Below are 22102 nucleotides of genomic sequence, written 5' to 3'. Positions count from 1 at the left end.
GCAGAAACAGGGTTTGCTACTACACCTCCAGAAATGAGCCGGGAATGGCCAGGCAACTGCAGGCATCCTCGCGCAAGCCCACTCCAACGTGGGAGCAAGAAGCCCTGCGTCCTGAACGCCAAGGGCACAATAAGAAAGCACTTGACTCGAACTCCTATAAGTCTTAGAAAGGTCTTTTCTCTGTTGCTTGGGATGGTGTGAGAGAGAACGTGGAGAGAGGGGCCCCAAATCTCTGCCCAACACCACCTTCTGTCATCAGGATTGGAGTGGAGACCCGGAGAGTGGAGTAGCATGCATCCCTCTCGTTGAATATTTGCCAGCTTTTTAAGCTTTTTAGTGTATTACACTGTGCGTTCCACAGGCGTCCTGTGAGTTGCTTTAGGTAGCATGCTCACGGGCATTTTTTTTTTAATTTTAGTAGCTATGTATTTTAATCTGTATTCAGAAAAACGTATAACATGTTCTAACACGTTACCATGAGCGAAGATTCTACAGTCCACTCTGAATATTTAAAGAAAAGCCGATCAGTATTTTGTATGGATGATGCAAATGTAGACAAGGGAAGAAGGCCGCGCACTCATGATGGAAGGCTGCGAAGCAGTGTCGTAGCCCATGGTGCTCCAGCCTCCGAAGGGAGCCAGGGCAGCAGTCCCCTTAGCGGAGCCGCGCCTGCTCCCGCTACTGCTGCGCTCACACACGCCTGAACTCGCCTCCTCCCCACAGAGTCCTTCGGGAACTGCTGAAGGGCATCTTGCTTTCTGCCCACAAAAGACTCCGGCCCCATGAGTCCGGTAGAACGCCATGCAGCGCCCTAGGCTGAAAGTTAACTCGCCGTTCCATTTCGTATCACTAATTACGTCCAGTCATGTTGTCCAAAGGGGCTCACCAGCCTTTGATGAAATGAGCACAGAGACTGTATCCACATGAAAATGTCCCAGATTTGAACACTAGGACACTCTTTGTTTATGACTCCACTTCCCCCCAAACTAAATCCCCTCACAAAAGCCCATAGAAATTAAAGTCCAAGTGCCTTCATTCTCAATCGTATACAGTTGGCTCAGTGTCAGCCAGAGGCTTTTACGCAGAGCCTGGGTTCCGGTAGCTGTAGCGGTGTCCGGGGATTTCACAGGAATGGGCGTAGCTTCTTCAGCCTCTTCAAAGTTGGTTCGAACCTCGAATTAGTTCTAGTCTCCAAGGGGTCAGCAGTCACCAAAGAAACTGCATCTCCCCTATAGAAGTTGTCACAAACAAAACTGTGGTCCCCCAATTAAGTGAATAGGTAATGGCGTGGCAGGTAACTTAGTGCTCCCTCTATTGGAGACAGCGAGGACCTGGGAACTGTTGGGTTTCAGTCCCACGGCAAGCCAGCCAGAGGCACCCGCCTTGAGTCCACAGCCTGTGAGTCCGTATTCACTGAGCACACAGCGCCCAGCAACTGTTGTGCTTCCACAACGGTTTATGTTTAATATGTGTGTGTATTTCTTTGTGTTTGCTGTTGTTACTGTTTTGTTTTGGTGACTCGTGTGTAGTTATCTCCCATATATATTGCCTACTTTCAGGGAGTGACCTTTTCTTTTTTTTTTTTTCTTTCTATTAACATATAACGTATTGTTTGTTTCAGGGGTACAGGTCTGTGATTCATCAGTCTTCCACAATTCACAGCGCTCACCGTAGCACATACCCGCCCCAATGTCTATCACCCAGCCACGTCATCCCTCCCACCCCCCCACCACTCCAGCAACCCTCAGTTTATTTCCTGAGATTGAGAGTCTCTTATGGTTTGTCTCCCTCTGGTTTCATCTTGTTTCATTTTTCTCTCCCTTCCCCTATGATTCTCTGCCTTGTTTCTCAAATTTAGAGAGTGACCCTGAGACATTATTGCCTTCTTCGAAAATTTAGATATTCTGGTTTCATTTCCTTGTGTCTCGTGTCCCATGCTTTTGGCACTTTGGTGCAAGATTGTGGTCTAGAGAAAACGTCTACTCCCAAATTCCTCCGAGTGTGTTCTCTCCAGAACAGTGGAGTGAAACACATTCTCCTCTGTCAGTGCATGAGGAATGGGGTAATGAACGTCACCCTGCTCCCTTAGCACTATGTTTAACTTACTAATATGCCACGTCTTACTTGTTCTGATAGTAGTAATTGTCATCACTCTTCCATAGACTTTTCATTCCTACCTAGGCAGGCTGAGTTGGACCTGGCTAGGAAGTAGTTGACCAGAACCAAGATTCTAAGAAAATAAAATACCACGGTCGCAGTAAGAGCCAATGAGTCAGGATTACTCTTTGTCAAGAAGGAACAGAAGGATACCAAAGTTTAGCAAGACTTTAAGAAGATTCTAGACATCACAGATGAAAGTAGTCAAAAGTTAGTATTCCAAAGAGTGGCGCCATTTGAAAAGACAGAACACAAGCACAAACAAATAAAAAAGATTCCAAGACACTTAAATTAAGGGCAGAAACTTTTCTTTTCTCTCTTACTCCTTCCTGTCTCAGTAGGATCTGACCACTGGTGTAAGGAAAGAGACTGCAGCTGGGAAGGAAATGATGCCAAGAGCTGCAGCTGCAAAGAGGGTTTGTTTTTTTTTTTTTTAACTTTTATAGTGTAAAATTAATACATACACACATTTTAAAAAACAAGCAGTACAGAGTGGTACCAAATGAAAAGTAAATTCCCTGCCTGAACCTGTTCCCCAACTCCTCATTTCCAGCTCCCTATTTTTAAATATTTTCTGTTCTGCTGGTGGTTATCACAATACCTCTGAAACCTATGTTAATACTTTCATTTCTTGTTTTATGAACTTGAAATAGCATCTATTGAAAGATGAGAAACTTATTTCTTTTATCCATCTGCTTCTACGTTTTCCAGTTACATTGTTTTGGTTTTTCTGGTTATTACCATTTTAAAGAGTATGCTTACGTCTGTATTTTGTTACATCAATTTTAGACAGTGTATCTTGATTTTTTGCTATATAAATAAATAGGTGAAAAAGATCTGTGACATTATCTCTTCCACGTCTCTGCTGCCTTAATATTCAGACTTCCATTTTTTTTATATTATCAATGTTAGTATTAGTCAGATTCTTTTACAGTTGTTGTCTTCCAAGTTTTGTTTATACGTTGATTCTACAAATTAAAATAGCATTTCCATTATTCCAATGATTAAATTACTCCTTACCGAAGGACCAAATAGCTCTACTTACTGAGAAAGAAAGGGTAATCTTATGTCATTAAAACTGAAAGATGAATGTTCCAAGTGTCAAAGTCAAGTGGGATTCCTTAAACTCAATCTTCAAGACTTTCTAGTACATTTAATTTGGTCGATGATATCTTTAATTTCCAAAAAATCTTTTTCTTTGTTCTTATTTTATAGCCACCCATTCTTTGGCTTCTTGACTCTGAAGATGTTAGTTGGTTTTGTTTTCTTAATCAGTTTTTTTTTTTTTTCCCCCTGTTCTCTTACTTGTTTTCTTTAGGATTCGACTGTTAACAGTATCTGTTCCACTTAGACCTTCTCATTTTTGTTTTTCACTTACTCTAAATTTTCTGGGTTTTTTTCCCCCATATATGTGAGTGATGAAAAAGGTTGACCAGTATTGATAGCATGATTTGCCACTGCAGTATTAGACCTCTTTCTTGAATGAAAAGATGGATGGCAGGTTCTGTGTACATATAAGCTAGTAGTACTGTTTTAGGGTACATTTAGATATTTTGTTCACCATGTATTTTTTGCAAATTGACTTTTTAAAATACTATATTAAAATTAAAATATCATATCTTATTTACTTAGTTTTTTGGTGCACCTCAAATTTTGTGTGCCTGGTTTCACTCACTGTAGTATCTATTTGGGCCAAGGGCCTGAAAGGTTAAATGTACTTTCCAGGTATGGTCAGTAGAGGGCAGCAAAGGGTAGTGGAGTGAGCACTCGCAGCCAAGGCCTGGGCATCCCTTTTTTCCCCTCTATAGAGATAAAAACCCATCAGTGGTAGTAGAAAGTCCAGAGTGCCAGAATCAGGAGAGAAATTACTCATAGGGATACTGATCCAGAATGGGGATCAGCTGAGGAGGCACAATTCACAGCCTGGTATCTATCTTAGCGATGTGAACCACTAGACATCAGGAGGGGAATCATTCGACTTTCCCAGTCCTGACTCCTCCTACTCCCTGCCTGTCTAAAACCTCAGATCTGGCTCCGTAAAATAACAGGAGTCTCCTGTCCATCTTGGGAGCTGATGCAAACTTCCTGACTGAGAGTTAGGACATGGTACCAGCAGTGGCTAAGTGTTCCTCAACCAGCCATTTCAGGGAGGAGAGACTGAGTGGGATAGGGGCACCATAGGCAAACACTGACAGCTGATGAAAACACTCACATATGTGTCAGTTAAATAATTTGGGAGCCAACCTAAATGGGATGTGGCTTAAAATATATTTTCTTTCCTCCTCCAGAAGGAAAACATTGTTTAGGTGAGGAAAAACTATATGACTTTGAAATTAGACAAACTTGACTCTGCAGTTTATTTGGTATGTGGTTCTCAGTTACTTCACTTTATTGAGCTTCAGTTTCTCCATCTATAAAATGGAAATAATGATTCTTACCTCACAAATCTGCTGCAAGCAAATGAGATGATGTCCATAAACTGCCTGGCAAAGAACTTGGCAATTTGTAGTTACTCAATTGGCATTACTACCTGTTCTCTCTCCCTGTCTTTATTCATGGGGGGAATACCCATTATATTGTTGCTATTTTTGAATAAAAAGTCTCATTGTCTCCTGTAAGCATAACTAAATTATTTGAAGGATTAATCTTTTAGGTACCATACTAACATTTCTGCAGTATGATCTCATTTAATTCTCACAACAACCCTATGAAGCAGATGCTTTTATCATCATTTTGATTTTGCAGATAAGGACATTGAGGCTTTAGAAGTATAACTGGTTTACCCAGTGTCATGTAGGTAGTAAATCATAAGGAAGGATTAAAACTAGGTAATTGGATTCCAGAGCTCATGCTCTCGACACTACATAATGTTTTCCAATATACACATTTAATCAAAGATTTAAAATTGTAAGGGAATAAATCAGAGAAGAAATTAAAAAATACATGGAGACAAATGAAAATGAAAACACCATGGTCCAAAAACTTTGGAATCCAGCAAAAGCTGTTCTATGAGGCAAGTTTATAGCAATCAAGGCCTACCTCAAGAAGCAAGAAAAACATTGAAGAAACAACCTAAACTTACACCTACAGAAGCTAGAAAAAGAACAAACAAAACCCAAAACCTAAAGAAGGAAGAAAATAATAAAGATTAGAGCAGAAATAAATGAAATAGAAACTAAAAAAAACCCAATAGAGCAGATCAATGAAACCAGGAGCTGGTTCTTTGAAAAGATCAACCAAATTGATAAACCTTTAGCCAGACTCATAAAGGAGAGAGAGAGAGAGGGAGAGGACTCAAATAAACAAAATCAGAAGGGAAAGAGGAGAAAGGACAACCAACACCACAGAAATATGAAGGATTATAAGAATATTATGAAAAATTGTATGCAAACAAATTGAACAACCTAGAAGAAATGATAAATCCCTAGAAACATATAACCTCCCAAAACTGAATCAGGAAGAAATAGAAAACTTGAACAGACTGATTACCAGGAATGAAATTGAATCAGTAATCAGAAAACTCCCAACAAACAAAAGTCCAGGAGCAGATGGCTTCACAGGTGGATTTTACCGAACATTTAAAGAAGAGTTAGAAGGAAAGCTTCCAAAATCACAAATTCATTCTGTGAGGCCAGCATTACCCTGATACCAAAACCAGGTAAAGACACTTAAAAAAAAAAAAAAAAAAAAGAGGACGGCTGGGTGGCTCAGTCAGTTAAGCGTCTGCCTTCAGCTCTGGTCATGATCCCAGAGTCCTGGGATCGAGTCCCCCATCGGGCTCCTGGCTCAGCGGGGAGCCTGCTTCTCCCTCTCCCACTCCCCCTGCTTGTGCGCTCTCGCTCTCTCACTCTTGCTCTATCGCAAATAAATAAAATCTTTTTTAAAAAAGAGAGAACTACAGGCCAATATCTCTGATGAACACAGATGCAAAAATCCTCAACAAAATAATAGCCAACCCAATCCAACAATACATTAAAAAATCATTCACCGTGATCAAGTGGGATTTATTCCTAGGATGCAAACGTGATTCAATATTCACAAATCAATTAACATCATACATCACGTCAACAAGAGAAAGGATAAAAAGCACATGATTATTTTAATAGATGCAGAAAAGCATTTGACAAAGTACAATATCCATTCATGATAAAAACTCTCAACGAAGTAGATTTAGAGGGAACATATTTCAATATAATAAAGACCATATAAAAACCTACAGCTAAAATCATACTCAATGGTGAAAAACTAAAAGCTTTTCCCCAAGATCAAGAGCAAGACAGGGGTGTTCATTCTCACTACTTGTATTCAGCATAGTACTGGAAGTCCTAGCCCTGGGAATAAGACAAGAAAAAGAAATAAGTGGCATCCAAATGGGTAAGGAAGAAGTAAAACTTTGACTATTTGCAAGTGACATGATACTATATATACAGAAAACCCTCCAGACTCCACCAAAAATAGACTAGAACTGGTAAATGCGTTCAGGAAAATCACAGGATACAAAATCAATATACAGAAATCTGCATTTTTATACACTAATAATGAAGAAGCAGAAAGAGAAATTAAGAAACAGTCCCATTCACAATTATACCAAAAATAATAAACTACCTAGGAATAAACTTAAACAAGGAAGTGAAAGACCTATATTCTGAAAACTATAAAACACTGATGAAAAAAAATTGAAGACAACATGAATGGAAAAATATTCTATGCTTATTGATGGAAGAACAAATATTTTAAAATGTCCCATACCCAAAATGATCTACAGATTTAATGCAATCCCTATCAAAACACCAATAGCATTTTTCACAGAACTAGAACAAATAATTCTAAAATATGTATGGTACCACAAAAGGCCCCAAATAGCCAAAGCAATCTTGAGAAAGAACAAAATTGGAGGTATCACAATCCCAGATTTCAGGGTATATCACAAAGCTGTAATAATCCAAACAGTATGGTACTGACGGAAAAGTAGACAATAGATCAACGGAACAGAATAGAGAATCCAGAAATAAACCCATGATTTTATGTACAAGCAGGGAGGCAAGAATATACAATGGGGAAAAGATAGTCTCTTCAAAAACTGGTGTTGGGAAAACTGGACAGGTACATCCAAAAGAATGAGACTGGACCACTCTCTTACACTATACACAAAAATAAAATTCAAAATGGATTAAAGACCTAAATGTAAGACTTGAAACCAAAAAAGTCCTAGCAGAGAGCACAGATAGTAATTTCTCAGACACTGGTTGTAACAACATCTTCCTAGATATGTCCCCTGAGGCAAGGGAGACAAAAGCAAAAATAAATTATTGGGACTACATCAAAATAAAAGGCTTCTGCACAGCAAAGAAAACCACCAATAAAACGAGAGGACAAGTTACTGAATGGGAGAAGATATTTGCAAATGATATAAAAGGTTAGTATCCAAAATATATAAAGAGCTTATACAACTCAACACCAAAAAACCAAATGATCCAATTTAAAAATAGGCGGAAGACATCAACAGACATTTCTCCAAAGAAGACACAGATGGCCAACAGACACGAAAAGATGCTCAAATCACTCATCATCAGGGAAATGCAAATGAAAACCACAATGAGCTATCACCTCATACCTGTCCAAATGGCTAAAATCAACAACACAAGAAACAACAGGTTTTGGCAAGATTGTGGAGAAAAAGGAACTCTTGTGCACTGTTGGTGGGAATGCCAACTGGTGCAGCCCCCTGTGGAAAACAATATGGAGGTTCCTCAAAAAATTAAAGATAGAATTGCTATATGATCCATAACTGAGTATTTACCCCCCAAATAGAAAAACACTAATTTGTGGGGTGTCTGGGTGGCTCAGTCGGTTAAGCATCTAGCACATGGTTTCAGCTCAGGTCATAATCTCGGGATCATGGGATCGAACCCCACATTGGGTTCTGCGCTCAGCACAGAGTCTGCTTGAGATTCCCTCTCCCTCTTCCTCTGCCCCTGCCCCCACCTGTCTGCTCACCCTCTCTCATTCTCAAATAAATAAATAAATAAATAAATAAATAAATAAATAAATAAATAAATAAAATCTTTAAAAAGAGAAAAACACTAATTTAAAAAGATATATGCACCCCTATGTTTGTTGCAACATTATTTACAGTAGCCAAATTATGGAGCAAGCCCAAGTGTCCACTGATAGATGAATGGATGAAGAAGATGTGATATACACACACACACACACACACACACACAATGGAATATTATTCAGCAATAAAAAAGATGAAATCTTGCCATTTGCAACAACATGGATGGATTTAGAGGGTATAATGCTAAGTGAAATAAGTCAGAGAAAGACAAATACCATATGATTTCACTTATATGTGGAATTTAAGAAACAAAACAAATAAAAAAGAGATAAACCAAAAGACAGACTCTTAGCTATAGAAAACAAACTGATAGTTATCAGAAGGAAGGTGGGTGGGGGGATGGATGGTAGGTGATGGGGATTAAGAGTACACTTATCATGATGAGCACTGAGTAATGTATAGAATTATCGAATCACTATATTGTACACCTGAAACTAATAATAACACTTAATTATACTGGAATTGAAATAAAATAAATATAAAAAAATTAAAAGAAAGAAATTGAATTAAGAAAATAGTCTAGGGGCACCTGCATGGCTCATTCAGTTAAGCATCTGCCTTCGGCTCAGGTCGTGATCTCAGGGTCCTGGGATCAAGCCCCACATCGGGCTCCCTGCTCATAGGGGAGTCTGCTTCTCCCCCTCCCCCCGACCCCCCTCCCTGCTCATGCTCTCTCTCTCTCTCACTTCTCTCTCAAATAAATAAAATCTTCAAAAAAATTTTTTAAATAGTCTTGTCTTTGCAACATGCTTAAAAATATTGGTATTATGGGCATAGGATTACCTTATACTATCTCTTCTATTTGATATTTAGGGTGAAAAGTTAAGTGTTCAATGAAATAGATGAAAACAAACCCTATCACTGTGATTCTATTTAGAGCTCATTCATCAAATTAAAATAAGTAGCAATGGTATTTTAGAAGAAATTAAGCTTTAGCTATTACTGTAAATGTAACTATTACATGACTAAGGAAAGCTCCCTTTATCTTTCTAAGAAAACTTTTCTCTCCTTGGCTTTACTACAAGGGGAAGATAGAATCAGAACACTACATCTTTCTCAATTAATTCCTGAAGATTAGTAACTCACAATCCTGGTTACATACAAGAATCACTCAAAAAATTTTTCAAAATACAGGTTTTCTGGATCTGATGAATCAGAACCTCTGGGGGTTAGAGAGGGAGTGCCTGAAAACTCCCCCAAGTGAGACTGATGCATATCAGTATTGATAAGCAGATACTAGATTCTAGAAGGAGAGTTTTCCTGGTCTCTAAATCTCTAACCTCTCTGAAGGGAGAGGCAGAGAAATGGGACATAATCTGGGAATTGGGGAAGGTGCAGAGATAAGTTTGCCTACATTTTTACATTAAATAACTGTTGACAGATGCTTGAGGGGAGGCCAGAAAGTGTTGCCCCATGAGCCTCCATGGTTCTAATACAATCAAACATGTCCAGACTAGCACTTGTCCCTTTAAAAGTGGTGAGAAGGGGCATCTGGGTGGCTCAGTCGGTTAAGCTTCTGACTCTTGATCTCGGCTCAGGTCGTGATCTTGGTTCAGGTCATGATCTCAGGGCTGTGAGATCGAGCCCCAGGTCAGGCTCCACTCTCAGCACTGTTTGTGCTTGTCCCTCTCCCTCTGCTACCCCCCACCCAAATAAATAAATAAAATCTTAAAAAAAATAAAAGTGGTGAAAAGTCTGAAGGCCACTATCTACATGTCACTTCTGTGCTAGTTTGGTTTTAAGATGAGAGGCCTCAGTAAAGTCTAAAAGGTCTACCAGGACTTGTGCTCTTGCCTCTACCTACTTTTTCAGGCATATTTCATGCTCCTGTACCTTCTGCCTGTATCTCCAAACTAGCAAACTCTTCCATGTCTCTGAAACGTCACATATTCGCATTCTGTCCCTTCAGCTGAAAAATGTATCTTCCCTTCCAATACACTTCTCTTCTTGTCCCTTCCCTCTGCCTTCCTCTTTTCTCTCCTCTCTCTAATCAATCCCTAATTATTCTTTAAAGCTCATTTTAAAGGAGCTCTTCAAAGGAGACTTCTTCACAACTGAAATCAGGTGTCAGGTCCCTCTTTTAATTTCTCATCTCACTCTTTAATTTTTCTCTGCAGTACTTTCCAGAGTCTGGTGTTACACAGTTATTGATGACACTCTTTGTTTAATTTCTGCCCCCCACCCCCCCATTTAAATCCTGGTTTTGTGAGAGTTGGGCCTGGCTCTCTGTTGCCCAGACCTAGCAAGTGTCTTTCTCCTAGTACAGGTTCAAACACTATCTGTTGAATGAATGAAGTAAATGAGAGAGAGACTAGTTTAGGTCATGCCTTTTCCCCATCCATCCATGCCAGAAAACTATTTCATTCACCCATTCAAGAGAATTTTTGAATTCCTCCAATGTGCCAATGTTTGTGAGAATTAAAATGATAAATCAGACATAGACTCTTTCCTTGAGGCCCATAGAGTCGAGTGGGGAATAAAAGAGAGGGATTCACATACCTGTTCGAGGTGCCTATAAGGGAAACCATGAACTTTGTTAGTAGGATCAAATTTCAGTCCTCCACTGTTGTCAAAGGAAAGACACTGTCCGTGTGAGAAGAGTGGGGGGCCCTCACAGGAAGCTGAGTGACCTCCTGAGTCAGCTGGATTTGAATCCTTCATGTTATGTCGCAGCTGCTTGAATTGAAAGCGTCTAACCTGTCCGTGAAGCACCTCCTCATCTGTAAAATGGTCAGTTTTCTAGTGGACAGGGAACACCGTCTCCACGGAAAATGTTTTTAACAGACTACTGTAGGTTCCGTCACACTGAAGAAGATGTCCGCACGGCAAATAGATGTTTAGCATCACTAACCATTGGGGAAATGCACGTTAAATCCACAGTGAGATATCATGACACAGCTATCAGAACAGCTAAAATAAAAAATGACAACACTAGTTGCCAGTGTGGATGCTAGTGTGGATGTGGGGAAACTGAATCACTCCCACAGTACTGGTGAGAATGTGAAATGGCAGAGCCATTCTGGAAAACAGTTAGTGTCTTAAAAAACAAAACAGAGCAGCTACCCTAGGACCTGGCAATTGGACTCCTGGGCATTTAGCCCAGAGGAGAGAAGACCGACGCTGACACAAAAACCTGTACACAGATGTTTACAGCAGCTTTATTAGTGAACGCCCAAGCCTGCAGACAATCCAGAATTCCTTCAGCAGGTGCTGAAGCAAACTGTGATACAGCCATATCCTGGCATACTACTAAGAGACACAGAGAAATGAACTGTGAGCACCTGTGGCAATCCGGATGACTCTCCCGTTATGTTGAGTGGAAAAAAGCAAATCACAAAAATGTTACATACTATATGATCCCCTCTGTATACCATTCTTGAAATGTCAAAATTATACACATGGAGAACAGATTCGTGATTGCCAGGGATTAAAGAGGTGGGGGAGGTGGAAGGAAGTTTGTGTGGTTGTAAAAGGGTAATAGGAAGGATCCTTGTGGTGATGGAAGTGTCTGGAAGTCTCTATCTGTAGAAAATTGATGTAATCTCTCTGTATTATTTCTTACAGATACATATGAATCTATAGTTATCTCAAAATAAAAAAGATTACTTTTAAAAAATCAAAACGTGCAGGCCAAATCAGGGAAACAAGTATGTCAGTTTGGCAGTTACGGCATGAGCCTTAGATCCGTGACATCATAATGGTAGTGATCTCAGGTTACTATGGAATCCTCAGGCTTCAAGCATTTTACAGTACTCTGCCTAGTGCTGTAGACTCACTTGATTTTCAGTCCTGAGAACTGAAGACAAAAGGATGTTCACATCATTCAGAAAGTATGCAGAACTTATAGGTGGTCATTCAAGGCTTCACTGCAGAAGGTAGTCTTTTGATATACTATTTTTGAGCCTCAAAACAGACTGACAATAACAGGAAGTGTTGTTCTCTTTTGTTTCTTCTAATACGTGTACACTAATGAGTAACTTCAGCACCAGCTTCGTGAAAGGCTACTCAGGTTCGTAAGATTCAGTGCTGCTGAGCTGAAGAGAGCAGGGTTTACATTCTCGGAGGAGACACTTTCTTGGCTCCACGAGAGAGAATTTTCCCAGGTCTATGAAAATATCTGTCCTATTTATGAAAGAACTTTTGCATTCTGTTCAATTTAGCTGTTTTACCTATGATGACCAGAAAGTCCTATCAGAGCTCAGTCAGAGCTCAGCCAAGTAATAGCTAAACTCTTGTGTTTAGAAACTTTTTGATGTTTCCAGTATTTTTGCCGATCTTTGAGAATTTTTCCCCCAAGTTTGAATATTGATTTAGATAAGATTTAGATAGATTTAGATAAGTAAATTTCCAGAATCTTCAGTTGTCTTCATTTTTATCTTAACATGAAAGCAAATTGTAATTAATTCTTCACACACACACCGTATCATTTTGTTTTATATTAGGCCACCAATTGTCCTGTTTGTTGTTGTTGTTTGTTTGCCTTCTTGTAATACACTCTACCTCTTGATCCTCCCCTTCCTAAAAGCTCATGATTAGCTTTGCTGCTTTCTCCACCCCACGTCTAAGTGTTGGCATGCCCAAGGGCTTTGTCCTTGAAACTGTTCTCCATCTGCATCAATTCACCAAGTGACCTCATCTCTCTCTCCTTTTTTAAAATATTTTGTTTATTTATTTGAGAAAGAGAGCATGTGAGAGAGAGAGAGAGAGAGAGAGCTCAAACAGGGTGGAGGGGTAGAGGCAGAGGGAGAAGCAGGCTCCCCGCTGAGCAGGGAGCCCGACGTGGGACTCGATCCCAGGACCCTGGGATCATGACCTGAGCTGAAGGCAGACGCTTAACCGACTGAGCCACCCAGACGTCCGACCTCATCTCTTTCAATAGCTTTCTATAACTCAGCGATCCCTGAATGTGAGCTCTGGAGCTCTGCTTTCGGGGTTGAGACTAAATTTTAGTGTTATGCGAACCTTGACATTTAGCATAAAACTCTATTGTATATTTGACTAGTAACTAGCTGCTCCGTGGTGTTTGGTGGGTTGCAGGAAGAGCTCTTCTGTTGAGGTGGATGCCTGCAGCAAAAGCACTACATCATCTGAGGGTGCCGCCCATACCCTGCTTATCCACGGCCCCGTCGAGCTCAAGAGAGGCTGGAGGAGGCAGAAGCGGCACCTCTTCTTATTCAGCGATTTCTTGCTGGTGTCCGATACCAAGTATGTATACTAAGCAACGTGCCCTTGTGATGATCACGAAGTTACATTTCCATTAACCCTTACCATAAGAAGACATGACATTTTTTTTCTTTTGTTTTTGCCCATGTTTGGATCCTTCATTCATTCAACAAGTACTTATGGAGGTCTTGTTTTGTGCCATACCCCCCTCCCCCCCCCCCCCCCTGCAGAGAATACAATAGAGAATGTGACAAGCAGTGTGTCTCTTGCCTGGAACTTACAAATGACAAAAATAAGAGGGGTAATTATAGATTGTGATTAGTGCTTCTGATAGAAAGTAGACAGGGGGCCGTGTGGAGATGATGGGAACGTATGAGAGAGGGGTAGTCCAGGAGGGTCTCTCCTAGGTGGCAGCACTGAAACTCGATCTATGGGATGAGAAGCAGCCACAGTCCTAGACAAGGTGCCTGAACCTTCTAGGCTGAGGGACCGGCAGGCTACGTGGGTGCAACCTGACCCCTGGGGGGAGGGGCTCAGGAAGGCTGATTTGATGGGAGCCGAAAGCATGGGGCATGCGATCAGATGTGAAACTGCGCTCGGGGTCCAGTCACACACGGTCTTCACAGGCCATGGTGAAAAGTGGAAATATTTTGCCAAAGCATTTTTAACTAGGACTGACTGAATCTGATTTATAGCTCTCGCAAATTTTTCTGACTGTTGGTAGGTAATGGATGGATGGTTGAGCAAGAGTGGGAGCAGGGAGACTGGTGAGGGGAGGCAGTAGTCCTGATGCCTGCTCTCAAGGGCTCCAGGATAGGAGTGCAGTAAAAAGGAAGGAGGCAGCAGACAGATTGGGAATATATGCTGGAGACAGAACTAACTGCGTGCACTTTCCTCTCAACCCTGAACACAAAGGTAACTGATAGCCAGCCTGGAACCTGATGATTGCTCAATAAATGTCCAAAAGCAGGTGGATGGGAGGTCAGCTGTTTACTTGCTCTGTCTCTGTTTTCATTATTCACAAAACATCATGAAAGACAAAGACTATTCCAACCAACCAAATATCAAGAAGCTTTTTAGTCACCAGAAAAAAAACTACGCCCCCTTTATTTTGCTGCCCTCACCAGCTCCCAGTTATGCCATGCCATTAGTAAGACATGCAAGTACTAATTTGGCAAAATGCTGTACTCAATCTGAGTGACATTAATGATAATTTATCAGGGGCTTACTACATGACAGGTGTTATGCTAAGAACTTCATGTATGCAATCTTCTCCAACCTTACAACTACCCTGTGAGATGGGATTATTTTTATTTTAGAGAAGACCTCTGAAAATCAGAGGTCTGAAGGTTTTGCCCAGGTCACCATATTAGTGATGAGTAGAGTCTACATTTGAAATTAGGTCCGTTTCTTTCAAAGTACAGGCTTTTATTCTACGTGTGGTGCTGCTGTTTCTATTATTTCTATTTTTCTGAATTTCATACAACATTCCATGAACACCTAGATTCTCTCTCATTATTGAAATCAACCTTTCCTTTATGTTGAGTAAACAACTCCAATCTGCTTGGTATCTGGTAATAGGTCAGAATGCTTAGTGAACTGAGAAATGAAGGTAGTGTAGCTGTCCAAAAAAAAATAAATAAATAAAAAAAAATCAGAGGCAAAGACAGAAATAGTAAAATATATTTGAGACGAGTGATATTGCCTACAGATGTAGCCTTGGAGGTGGTGATGTCATGAGGAGGACAGAGAGAAAAAGACTGTCCAGGTCCTGGCATGAGGTCCGTATGACGCACTCTGCTCCTCCTGATAGAGGGCCACATCATTATTTTTAAAAAAGCAGACTAGTTACCATTCCCTTTATTTAACCAAGGTGAGTACAGGAGACTAAAATGTGTGGGATGCATGCTGGGGACCACACGAGGAGCATTACAGATTCCTCGTGTAATTTCCCCACAGCCCTCCAAGGCCAGTATTGTTACCATCCACCGACTGCAGAAATGAAAGTGGGGATGGAGGAAGTCTCAGGAATGGACCTGTCATCCACAGGGAAATGGTGGGAGAGACTCCAAGCCAGGCCTGCCTTCATCCCAAGGCCACACTCTTCCTGCCACACCATGCCACACCTACTCTTGCATGCTCAGCCCGAGACACGCTAACAAACAGCAAACTCCTTTCCTGCTCCTTGGGACCTTGCAGACCACTCACATTCGATTTATAAGGGGAACAGGTTGTCCTTCACTTTGTTTTCATCTTTGTAATTATTATAGCACTTAGGGAGAGGAGAAGACCTTTCTTTTCTTACTAGAGCCATTTATTGTCCTGGATACTGCTTACCTCTCAGCGGGTTTTACAGAACCTACGGTGTTCTGCTGAAAAGATTTTATATAAAGGCAGTGTTCTTTCCCCATGAGAGAACTGCATCCTTTTAAGAGCTGAATTTTTTATTTTGATTGGTTCACTATTACAAAAGAAGTGCAACATTTTTCCTCTTCACATATTGCTTTTGAGATAGGTCTTTGTGTCTACGCAAGGGTTTTTATGATGTGACAAAATCTACATCAATGTATTTAATAATGTTCTCTTTAAGAGACTCAGCTCCTGAAAGATTATCTTATATACTTTTTACATCCATTTGGAATATTAGAAAATGTAAGTGATCTCAGGCACTTGAATTTGGCTTCTAAAACCAAGGCCCTTGACAGAGAGAGAACACAGATTTTTGGAAGTCCAAGTTCGGGACACCATCAGGGTCAGGTTCCCGCGAGAGCTGTCTTTCTGCGTGCAGATGGCTGCCCTCTCGCCTATGCCCTGTGGGGTTTCCTCAGCGCCTGCATGTACACACACACACACAGAGCTCTCTCTCCCTCTTCTTACAAGGGCACCAATCCTACTGGATTAAGCCCTTACCCTGATGGCCCCATTTACACTTAGTTACCGCTTAAAAGCTCTCTCTTCAAACATGGTCATATTGGCAGAGAGGGCTTCACGGTAAGACTGTGGGGAGCAGTGGGGGAGGGGACACAATTCTGTCCCTAGCAGTCACGAGCAGCACTTCATGCTGTGGCCGCGTACAAGTTTTTGCCACAGTTTTTAGAAAACGACCATGAGAACATTCCCATAGTAAACATTTGGGTATATTTATGATCACTGTGAATATTGGACAAGTTTACATTTTTTTTTTCTAGAAGGAAACAACTAAAAAGAAATAGCTCCTGCATTAACAACCTTGTTTCATCCCTGTCATCCTTGTTCTTGGAGGATTGTGTTATGCCCTGAATCAATCTGTTCAAATTAATCATCTGAATTTAGGGCCTACGTTTTCCAATTAGCCATAAGAAGGGGTTGGGGTGACCCAGGTTCTGTTTTACCTCAGCTCACCTGCAGGCTTCAGCTGGAAACTCTCATCTTTAGGTTGACGCTATAGAAATTAACACAAATTGGGTAAGTAGTTGACTAATTGCTACCTCTGTATTCTGTCAAAATTAGTGAATTTTAGTTTGTGTGTAATAATAAAAGGAATTTAAATGTTTGTTTCTTCACAAAGAAATTATATTTCTCTAGTCGTACAAGATGTTAATAATAGTGAAAATTGTTTGGGGATTCTTTTCATACGCCTTCAGAAATTTCTCAAGAATTGAGGTCAGATGGAACCTTCCTTATTACTTTTGATATTCATTAGAATACTAAATAAGTTATTTTTCAAAGAAAATTATTACTTTATTTTTAAGAACAGTATCTGCTTGATAAATATTAAGATATTAATACTAGTAGAGGCCCATGAAGAATTTACAAAAAGGAAGGGACTGAACTTAGTTCTTTAGACATCACATCCCTCATATGTAGTTATTAAAGAATATAAAATGAAACAAAAAATGAATTTAAATTAGGTCAAAAGATGAAGATGACTATTAACTCATTATCCGTGAAATTACAAAGAATTACTTACAGAATATAACAGGACCCCCACTCCCAACATCTGTAAAAGGATACCCCTATCTTAGAACAGGGGAAATCCCCCTAGAATCCTGTAAATTTCCACAGTGCACTGGGGCTTCCCTTCTGGTATAAAGGTTGAGGTAGCAGAAAGCAAGAGTGATATCCATCATGTTAATACAAATATAATAAAGGACTATTTTTAGAAATAAAAACCACAGTTCTTTCTCCTCCTCTTTCTTCTCCTCAAGTCAGTTTACATTAGATTAATACTTTCTAATTTCTACTGAGATAATCCAGTTGGGTCAGTGATTGAGAGTGAAGAAATGCAGTAAGACCCTAGAAGAATCCACTGAAGTATGAAGCTTTGTTGTAATAAACTTTAAATATTTCCAAGCTAGTAACCAGCTTTGTTAATATAATGTCTTGAGATTTATCCTCTCACTCCCCAGATAATCCAATGAGAAAGCCTGATGGCTCTGGGGACCGAAGTGAGGCTGAGTGAGGGTAGGAAACATGAGAAGGGTAGTTCATGGAACGATAGGTCAGCACCCACAGAGGCCAAGTGGTTACAAACATGGGCTCATGAGTTAGGCTGTCTGGGTTCAAACTCTCTTGCCTTTGGCAATTTAGTTGACCTTTCTGTGAGTTTCCTTATTTGTAAAATGGAGCTAATAAAGACCACCTAGTGTAGTTGTTTGAGGATTACATTTTTTATATTTGTATTTATAAAATATTTAGAACAGTGCTTGGCATATGATAAGTGCTCCAAATGTGATAGGACAGTCGAAACCATGCTCTGGGCTTTCGGATAACTCCTTGGTTTGGAGTAGATAATCTTGGTGCTTTCTTGAACTAAGGAGAGAATTACTGAAATGCCTTTTTCCAGGTCAATGTATTTGGAAGTTCCCACACAGTACCTTGGGTGTCTGTATACACACAGATACCTACATTAGAAAAAAAAAAAAAAAATCTTAAAAACCAACAGATATATGTCTATCTTTCCCATCAGCCATATATTTTTACCCTGACAATGCCTTTGGAGTTACTATCTAGAAAAATGATTTTATCTGATAATCAGACATCTGATATCTGATAATGATTTTATCTGATGACTTTATTCATTGTGTCATAAACTTTGAATCTAGATTATCCTTCAAGTGTGCGTCCAGCAAAATTATTTTTATTTCATAAAACCCATTGGAGAGTCTTAGCTTTAATTGTTCCATGAATCACTGGAGTCATAGGGATTTTTGCACATGAGGTGTCTTTGATCTCATTTTAGTTTAGGGTTTCCACATGTGTTTCTGAATAGTAAGGAGTTCCAGAGTGGTGTGTCCAAGTTCCCTAAGCATCCCTCAGAGGGCTTATAACTATTTAAATCCCAAGCCCACCTGAGAGTTAAAGTTGTGAATTAACCAAATCAATCAATATGGTGGTTTTCATGTTAGAGATCAAAGAAGATTAGGCAGAAATTGTCAAAAAGCAATTTCACCACTGACAAAGTTGATCACCTTCTGACTCCTCAGAGAAATGGGAAGTATCCATCACTCACATATAAGACCTCCTGACCGCTGATCTGGGATTGATTGATGGATGGATTGATGATTTTTAAATTGGGCTCAATCTGTAGGCTAACAGTTTTTCAGTTTTAGCCAGAATCTAAGGGAAAATGATATGGATAAAATTTTAAGAAGGGAAATTGAAAATAACCTATGCTTTAAAGGCTAGAAAGTATTTTTTTTTAAATTAAGGTTGAAAATAACTTTTAAATCTTTCTGATCCCCCCCCCCAAAAAAAAAAATCTTTCTGATCCAAGTTTATTTTTTGTTCTTGGTTTGTCTCTCTCTCTCTCTCTTTTTTGAAGATTTATTTATGTATTTATTTATCTTAGAGAGAATGAGCGTGAGCGGGGGGAGGGGCAAAGGGAGAGGGGAAGCAGACTCCCCACTGAGAGGGGAGCCTTACATGGGGACTCGATCTCAAGACCCTGAGATCACCACCTGAGCCGAAACCAAGAGTTGGATGCTTAACCGACTGAGCCACTCAGGCACGCCCCCTGGTTTGTGTCTCTTAAGCAAAAAATTGTATGACTATTTTTATAAATCGTGTATCAGGTAGCTTTGTTCAGCCCCTCAAATACTTTTTGAAGTAAGCAAGTCATAAATGAATAATTAACTATAATAATAACTATATATAATAAGAAACAAATTCTAACAATAATAAATGAATTGGTTTTCTTAAAAAGCTCTGGAATATATAGTCTTTACTCAACACTCAACATTCAGAAAAATGGCCACTTGCTGCCATTTGAGGAAGTGTTTTCAGGGCCTTCCTAGGGCCAGACTTCGCTCAACACACACTTTGTAAAGGTCATGTCACCATTTGCTGTGCTGGGCACAGAGGGTAATAGAGACAAGGGAGGCATGCTGTGCCCTGGAGCAGTGAGAACTGGTCTCTGATGAGCACAGCTGTTCCCATAACATTTATGAAACAAACTAACAGAGGTCTTGTTTGGGTATCTTTCTAGGTATAAGAAAAAACTTAAGATAAAAAAGAAAATACCACTGAACACCATGTGGACTGCCAACTGTATGGACAGAGTGGAGGATGCCAACATCTGTGCTGGGAGGTCCTTTATCCTGGGCTGGCCCACGGTGACCTTTGTGGCCACCTTCGGGTAAGACCGACCGTTTGGTCTTGTATTTACATGGGATAAAAAGAAAAACATTTTAATCTGATTATATGTCAAGCCAGTGACTCCCTTTTTGACTTCCCATAATGACACTCCAAAAGGTATGTACAAATGGGAGCAAGTAGATAACATAGAGTGGGAACTATTGGAGTAATTTCTTTTGGTTTTGATCAGTGGTTTTTCCCATGGGCTCTAGGAGCCACTTGAGGAATTGGGTGTTTTAGGCATATGGAAGGAGAATCAAGAGAGTGAGGTTCTAGAACCCCTCTCCAATATCCTGCCCCCTAATTCCCAGGGGGTATGTGTGTTTCTAAATCACTGGCATATTTTTCTTGAGCAAGTACTATTAAAGAGTCCAATTAAATTTGAAAAATTGCTCTTATACTCCCAAGGTCATTCCTTTAAAAATAGTATGGAATTATACAAATAAATTAATCATGTCATTGAATATGAGGTTGCCTGAATTGCTGTGTACTGATTATCTTAGTTGGTGTCTCTAGAGAGGTGACCATCTAAAACAAAAGTATGATTGCATTGAGTAGAGGTTAGTTGTGCAAGACACATTCTTAGGCTGACACGAGGATGGGGAATGTGACTCTCTACCCCGGACATCCTGAGCAGACACTCCTGAGTTTACAGGGGTGGTGCAACACTTACATCTGCTGTTTGAAACAACCACACCCCAAGTCTCATTCTTGTGTTGCACAATGAGTGTTCATCACATGCACTTAACACCCTTCTTTCTTCTCCTCACCCCACTCCACCAAAATGTCACACGTCATCACAAAGGGAAGACAACGAAAATGTTTACAAGTTGTTAATTTATTAAGCCCTATAATGCAGCGTTGACTTAAGGAGAAATTTTCAAAGCTTATTGGGAAGAAATATGTATTTATATGCTCTCCGCATGTCTTCTTTTCCACGACGTATTTCTGTAAAGATTCTCAGTTCCTCTTGCTTCCTGTCTTCTCCATGTTGCAAATGGAAGGAAACAGTTTCAATTGGGAATGTATAAAGTCTTTGACAGGGGAGTTTCCAAGAGACTTTTTTTCCCTAACAAGGAGGAAAATGTGGAAGCCAGGCTTATACATGTTATATTAGTTAAAAAGCTGTGTAAACATATAGAAGGCATTTATAACAATTCCTGGCACCTAGTGCTTTTGCTATTTGTGATTATTACTGTTCTGCAGATCAGCATGGCTAACTAGAAGCTGTGTCCATGCGCATAGGCAGGCTGGGACGCTAAGTGGGCGTTCCATTTTCCAGATGGGACAAATCCTGAAACAGCGATGGAGGGGTTGGGGAGCAGTGTTGCTGGGAGGAGTATAAAATGTGGCAGCCACTGTGGACAGTTTGATGGTTCCTCAGTAAGTCAAACAGAATTACTATACGACCCAGCAATGCCACCCCCAGATAGATACCCAAGAGAAACATAGGTCCACACAAAAATTGATACACAAACGTTCATAGCAGCATTGTCGACAATAGCCAAAAAACAAACAAACAAACAAACAAAAGTAGAAACAACCCAAGTGTTTATCAACAAATACACAAAATATGGTACAGGAGCTAGAAACAGGAAGGAAGGAAGAGTGACTGCTTCGTGGACACAGGTTTGCTTTTGGGTGAAAAAATGTTCCAGAACTAAACAGTCACGGTAGTTGCACAAAACTGTGAATGTACTAAAGGTCACTAATGGTCAATTTTATTTTGTGTAGTTTACCACGGTAAAAAAACGCTAGTAAGTGGTAAGGCCATGTATGCATGAGGCTTAAAACATTCGCAACTTTGGGTATTAAATGCTGTGAAAACTTTAGTTGAGAAAAGACTAACCTTTAGTAGTTTAGCACTAGCTGGATCGATCTTGCTCAGAGGATCACAGTAACGAAGAATGTTTTCTAGAAACTAATTTAACACATTCCAATCTGCTATGTGTATAAAGAAATAAAAATATTACAGGTGTTTCTTCCTAAAAAGCTATTCTTGTTTCTGGGCCAAGATAGTTCCATCCAAATGCCAAATTCCTTAAG

At 40.1% G+C, this 22102-nt stretch overlaps 1 protein-coding gene across 1 annotated transcript in view; it reads left to right on the top strand.

Moving 5' to 3' along the window:
- Positions 1 to 22102, top strand: part of LOC135363126 (rho GTPase-activating protein 20-like) — a 44066-nt gene that overhangs the window by 4707 nt on the left and 17257 nt on the right. Inside the window, exons 2-3 of the mRNA XM_064583815.1 lie at positions 13316 to 13483; positions 19908 to 20057. Of these exons, the coding sequence (XP_064439885.1) occupies positions 13316 to 13483; positions 19908 to 20057 (318 nt within the window). The remainder of the gene's footprint in view (positions 1 to 13315; positions 13484 to 19907; positions 20058 to 22102) is intronic.

Source organism: Mirounga angustirostris, unplaced genomic scaffold (assembly GCF_029215605.1).
Source record: "Mirounga angustirostris isolate CCGP_5_RB_7025 unplaced genomic scaffold, mMirAng1.0.hap1 SCAF_22, whole genome shotgun sequence".
In the NCBI taxonomy this organism is placed as follows: domain Eukaryota; kingdom Metazoa; phylum Chordata; class Mammalia; order Carnivora; family Phocidae; genus Mirounga; species Mirounga angustirostris.
The sequence above is the reverse complement of the archived record's forward strand: the minus strand, read 5'-3'. Positions and strand labels throughout refer to the sequence as shown.